Consider the following 6630-nt stretch of genomic DNA (forward strand, 5'->3'; position numbering starts at 1 on the left):
ACATAATCACATGTAAGTCAAACTAAAAATTCATAATTTTATTTCATTACTACTTACAAAATAACTTTTACATAAGAGAAACTTTAAGAATTAACGCTTAACCAGTAAAAAAAGAGTAAATAATCACTACATTATAAATTTTATATCATTAAAAATACTAATAATAACTAATTGATGGCTATAAATCACAAATTGTGCCATCCTAACACTCCTCTTTACATAATATCCGTCACTAAGAAGTACAAACCCAATTAACTAACCTACAATTACTTATAAATACCCGTCAAATAGTTACAAATGGCACAAATAATATCCGCAACTTGCTTCACATATTCAGCATATTTCGGTAGCGAAGAATGATCAGGAAAAACAGGATCACTTGGTGAATCACCAAAAACACAACCATCAACCGTCGCCATAACACCAGAAGCAGCAACATTAACACCTTGGTAATCCTTCGCCTTCAGCATTTTCTCAGCGTATTCCACTTCGCCTAATGCGCCTTCGTCGTAATCGAAATGTTTCAAACACAATTCGTAATGATCTTTCGCATCTGAATTAGTTGAATTTCTTATTAGAGACTTAATGAGATGAATTGTGTTTGTAACGTTGGAACGAACAACACCAATTGTGTAATTTACAAGGGTAACTAGATCTACACGGTTTGTACCACCGGGTTTTGAGTTTAGAATTTTTGAACAAAATGAAGGGTGTATGGTTCTGTTGCAAATTTTGTTCACTTCAACAATTTTGTTGGTTGCATTTGAGGATTGAGCAAACAAAAGGAAGAGTAGCACCACTAGAAAAGAGAGTACCGAAGGTTTGATATCCATGGCCATGTTGAGAAAGAAAAAAAATTACAGAGGATAATAATAGTAATACAAACTATTTGATTATTTTAGTTTGATGATGTCTCAATATGAACCTATTTATAAAAAAAAAAAAAAAATTGAAGAGATACCACTGTGTCATCACACTATGGCTTACTACTAATAAGGAGAATGATTCCCGAAAAATTAATTAGAATTTTGGAATGAAATCACTTTAGTCAAAGATTTCTATTATGTATTTAAGTACGAATGATTTTCCGTTTTATTCTGAAACTTGAGCAGTAATAAGTGGCCACTTGTGTTTTACACGGACCACATTCTTTTAACCTTGACGGTGTCTTGTGTCACGTTGTATTGGCCATTATGTTGCTAGAATTAACTTCTTTAAAAGATGATTATTATTATTCTTAATTTTAGGATTAAGTTACAGAACGGATCCAGAAATAGTATCATGTGCCAATAACATATATAATATTAAAAAATTATGCAAAAAATTAGATAATATAAAATACATTATAAAAATATACCGATAGAAAATATATTTTAAAGTACAAAAAATATGTATGTACTTTAATTAACAAATTGGTCAATTCTTCGTATCATAAAATATATCGATAATGGAATTTGTGTCAAATTTTTCAACAATTTTCTTTTCAATATAATTAAAAGACAATTAGCAAGAAATTTATCTTTCATTTTATTTCTAAATATTCTTCATAATATTCATAGCTAAAAAAGAACTCTCAGTTGTAGTAGTTGAAACAGAGAGAATTAATACCAAATGAATCAAGAAGGATGCTCACAAGAAGAAGAAAAAATCTACTTTATAGAATTTGAATAATTTTATTTAATTAAAAAATATTAGTAATAACATCTTTTCTAATTCATGGCTTTTAACTTCTTTTATTCTTTTACAAATTTTAATTTATTTTTTATTTCAATATTCGTCTAATCGAAGACGCTTTGATGCACGTATAGAAAACTAGTACCTGCAAAAGAGGAGTTGGTTTCGCTCCCAGACCATTAGAATCGAACCATCGATTTTGCTAAAATCGATAAAACAAATTGGCACGCCCGGTGGGACAGTTTTAAAATCGAAGTGTGTCAAATAAATTTTTAGTGTCATTTGGTGTATGCAATTGTGAAATGGAAGGATTATTCACATGGCTGATGAATTGTCAAATGTGAATGGTGGTTCTTCCACCAATGACAGTATACCAGTAACTGTGCAATCTGCGGACGTGACTTCACATTCAGAAGGTGTGATTGGAAGTGAAAGTATTACAGTGACTAGTGTTCAAACTGGAAGTGTTGGACATAATATTCGTCCACATGGTACATTACCACCAATCAAGCCTCCACTGACCACTGGATGGCCTCCTTATGGTCTTCCTCCTGGTTATACTCTGCCAGTGAGTGGTTTTGCTCCTCATGTTCGGTTTGGAAGTACAAGTGGAGTGAATAATACTCAAAACCCACAACAGCATTCCGAGTATTCTCATGATTATAATGTGGGCTCTACATCGAACGACGCTAATTTCATGGCAGTGTATTGACAACATGTAGAGGAAAGTCATCATGACATAGTCAACTTGTTGACTCAGCAAATGACCACAATTCTGAATTCTATGATGGCTGATCACGAATCGAAATTCGAACGTCTTGCTAGACAAGTCGAACGAATTGCTCGAATCGTTGATTATGACGAAGGTAGAAGGCATAATGCTAGGAGAAATAATAAAGGATTCGAAAATGTGTTTCAAAATGAAAACAATATTTTTAACGGAGAGAATCCTCATATAGTTCCCCGTGGGCAAAATGTGGATGAGGTTCTAGCCAGATTACGTGCTAATCATGGTGGTGAACGTTATCAAATCACCAGAATTGTGGAAGAAGTGCTCAATCGAGTGGGATTGAATGTTGGTTTTATGAATCAACCCCATTTTGTGTCTGCTTTCCCCCAAGTTGTTCAAATGGCTGAAGTGCCAAGAGCGGTGAAAAATCTAAAAATAATTACAAAATTTGTAGGGGAAGTAGGCGAATCAACCACTGAACATGTTACTCGATACTTGGTTGAGATTGGAAATTTGGCTAATGATGAAAATTTGAAAATGAAATTTTTTCCTTCTTTGTTAACGAAGAATGCATTTACTTGGTTTTCGAATCTCAGACCAAATTCGATAACAACATGTAATCAGTTGGAAACTGCTTTTTACGCTCAATTTTATCGAGGGGAATTAAATGTGGCAGTTACTGATCTAGTAGCTTTGAAACGAGAGGATGGTGAAACCATTGACGATTATATGATACGTTTCAAAAATGTTAGGAGTAGATGTTATGCTTCATTACCTGAGAGTGAAGTGGTGAAGATAGCCATGATGGGGCTAGGATTTTATATGCGTCGAAAGTTGCTTAATGTGCATATCCCTGACTTGGCCCATTTGGCTGAAAAGGTTCGTCAGGTTGAGCTTATGAAAAAAGAAAAGGATAAGCATAGAAATGAGCAGAAATTAAAGAGTAAACCTTTTAATCAGAAAGAGAAAGTCACTTATGTGACTATGGAGTCCTCAGAGGAGGAACTCGATTTCGAAACAGAGATCGATTTGGCCGAACTTAAAAGGAGTCCTCCATATGTTTGTTCTCTACTTAAAAAGCATCCTGGTAATGAAAAGTCGAATGATTCAAAACTAAAAAGTGAAAAGAAATATAGTTTTGATATTTCGAAATCTTATTAGATTTTCGATGTGTTGCTTAAAGATAAACAGTTAATTCTGCCTGAGGGTAGAACTTTATTTTCGGTGAAAGATTTGAAAGGAAAACCTTATTGTAAATTTTACCAAGCAACCAGTCATTCGACTGACAATTGTGTTCGTTTCAGGGACCTAATTCAGGAAGCTATAATGGAAAGACGGTTAAAGTATGATGATGGAAAAAAGGAGACGAAGGTTGATGTTAATCCCTTCGATGCTGATGCTAGCTTCGTTGAACCATGTTTCGGAGTGAACATGGTTGGAATGTCTTATGACTTTGATGTGGCTCTTGATAATTTTGAGTCACAAGTTCGGTCAGTGTATCCCCGAGCGGGAGATTGTTTGTTGGATTTCTTAGTTCAACAAAAGATTAAAGATCAGGACGTGTCTCTGTGTCCACGGTGTAATGTTGTTTTTGATGCTGAAGCCGCAGCAATCTTCGAAAAAGAGAGAATGAAGAAGGAGCTGGCTCATAGAGAAGAACAGGCTCGATAGAGGTAGCCAGTTAGGCACATGGAGGGGCAGAGTTCTAAGACCCCTCAACAAAATGTAGTGACACCTTTGAGCCGGTCTCAGGCTATAGGTGTTCAATGGATTTGGAACTGCCAGGAGTTCCAGAAACAAGATGCTCTGTATCGACGCAACCCACAATAGGGACATCGGGGACCTCCTCGAAATCAATATTCTTATTATCGTGGTCGAGCCAGAGGGTATCCAAGAGGTAGAGGAGGAAGAAGAAACTTCAATCAAAATAAGAAGCCTCAAGCAGATGTAAGCAAGGGGGCAACGCCTTCTGTGCATTCTCAAATTGTCTTTCCTTCTGATGGAGAGACGTGTCCAAAGGAAGTTCCATCTACTGCAAAGATGGAGAAAGGCAAAGCAGTATCCCAGTCTTTGGGAGTCGATAAAGGAAAGGAAGTCGATCTAGATGAAGAATATTTTGAAGAAGGAGATGACGAAATGGTTGGAACGATTTCGATTATTCCAACTGAATATCTGGAGGAATATGAGGGTGACCCTGAGGATTAGGAAGACTATGATATGGAGGCTGAAGAAGCTTTCTCCCTTTAGTGGGGCTTCGACTCCAGCAAAAGGGCTGGTCACTCTGAGTGTCAAGGTTAGATCATCCAAACGAAACTCTGTGTTCGTGGTGGTCCCATCAAAAGCAAGTTATAATGCTTTGTTGGGGTGAGATTGGATCCATGGTGTGGGGGCTGCACCTTCTACTGTGCATCAAAGTATTCTTCTTTGGACGAAGGATGGCAAGCCTAAAGTCATTAAGGCAGATTCAAATCTTTATGTCGAACAGCTGCATGTTGATTTCATAATGTATAATCCTAAGTTGAAGCCTTTGAATGTTGATAGGACACTGAACTCTTATAATTGTGAAGGTTGTTACTTGTCCTCAGAAGACTTGTCGGTGAAGTTGCGCTACCCAGAGTTGAATGTAAGCCCAACTGGTTGGGATTGTCTCTCTTAAAGATTTGTTGAAGGATTGCTCTATGGACCAGGCTCAGGAAGTTCCCGATTACCTGATAACTTTGTATAATTATTTGAGTAGTTTTCTTCTTGTAGAAAATAAAGATGATTCTTCTGATGAAGTAGAATCATGTAGGGTTAAAAGTTCTTTTAATAGTAATTGTATCAGCTCGATATCTTCAGTCGAGTTTAGTCATAGTTTACATGTTCCTTCTGTATGTAATGAAAGTGATGTTACGAATTAAACTGCTAATTTAATAGCAGAGGCGCATTGTGTTGAAAACCAAAGTAACATTAATTTAGTAAATAATCAAGTTCATCTTATTTCCAATGAAGTTGTTGATTTTACTTTTGATTGCATCTATGATTTAGAACCTTTGGGTTTCGAAAAACATTCTGTAAAAGATGAGGGACATTTTAAGGGATTTGAATCTCAAGATCCTTTAGAAGAAATTAATTTGGGGACTTTTGATGATGTTCGAATCACTTATATTTGTAAAGATCTTGTTGATCCTTTTCGAACAGAACTTTTCCATCTTTTACATGAGTTTAAAGATTGTTTTGCTTGGGATTATCATGAGATGCCTGGTCTCGATCGTTCACTTGTGGAACATCGATTAGCATTAAAACCAAATGCTAGACCTGTGAAGCAAATTGCTCGTCGTTTTGCTCCAAAAATCAATCAAAAGATTAAAGAAGAAATAGAGTGCTTGTTTAAAGCAAAATTTATTCAAACTACATGTTATGTTGAGTGGGTCTCGAATATTATCCCTGTGATGAAGAAAAATGGGAAGTTAAGAGTATGAATTGATTTTCGAGATTTGAATAATGCTACTCCGAAGGATGAATACTTTACGCCGATTGCAGATATGTTGATCAATTCTACTGCGGCAAACGAAATTCTAAGTTTTATGGATGGTTATTCAGGTTATAACCAAATCTTCATTGCAGAAGATGACGTGTCCAAAACTGCTTTTCGTTGTCCTGGGGTATTAGGTACTTATGAGTGGGTGGTTATGCCTTTCGGTTTGAAAAATGCTGGTGCAACTTATCAGCAAGCAATGAATGCTATTTTCCATGAATTTATTGGGAAATTTATGGAGGTATATATCGATGATGTTATGGTTAAATCGATCTCAGTGAATCAATATATTGATCACTTGAGGAAAGCATTTGTCACCATGAGGAAGAAGGGATTAAAGATGAATCCTTTGAAATGTGCATTTGGTATATCTGCTGGGAATTTTCTAGGTTTTGTTGTTCATAAAAAGGGAATTGCGATCGATAAAAGCAAGGCTGATGCAATTTTGGTATTGTCTGCTCCAAAATCGAAAAAGGAAGTTCAGTATTTCTTGGGAAAAGTGAATTATCTTCGAAGGTTCACCTCGAATCTTTCTGATCGAGCTCGAGTGCTTGCACCACTAGTGAAGCAAAAAAATGATTCACAGTTCAAATGGATGAATGAACATCAACAAGCGTTTGATTCGATCAAGGATTATTTGTCTAAGGCTCCGATTATGGCGAATATTCGTCCATATGAGCCCCTAAAATTATATATTGCAGCATCTATA

The 6630-nt window shown here is 35.9% G+C and overlaps 1 protein-coding gene across 1 annotated transcript; it reads right to left on the reverse strand.

Annotated features, from left to right (window-relative positions):
- Positions 1-266: 266 nt before the first annotated feature.
- LOC107647636 (pectinesterase inhibitor 1-like) lies at positions 267-839 on the reverse strand. Its single transcript, XM_016351701.3, has one exon. It carries the CDS (start codon positions 837-839, stop codon positions 267-269), a length of 573 nt encoding a protein of 190 aa, XP_016207187.1.
- Between the last annotated feature and the right edge of the window lie 5791 nt (positions 840-6630).

Source organism: Arachis ipaensis, chromosome B6 (assembly GCF_059453495.1).
Source record: "Arachis ipaensis isolate K30076 ecotype BB chromosome B6, ASM5945349v1, whole genome shotgun sequence".
Lineage (NCBI taxonomy): Eukaryota > Viridiplantae > Streptophyta > Magnoliopsida > Fabales > Fabaceae > Arachis > Arachis ipaensis.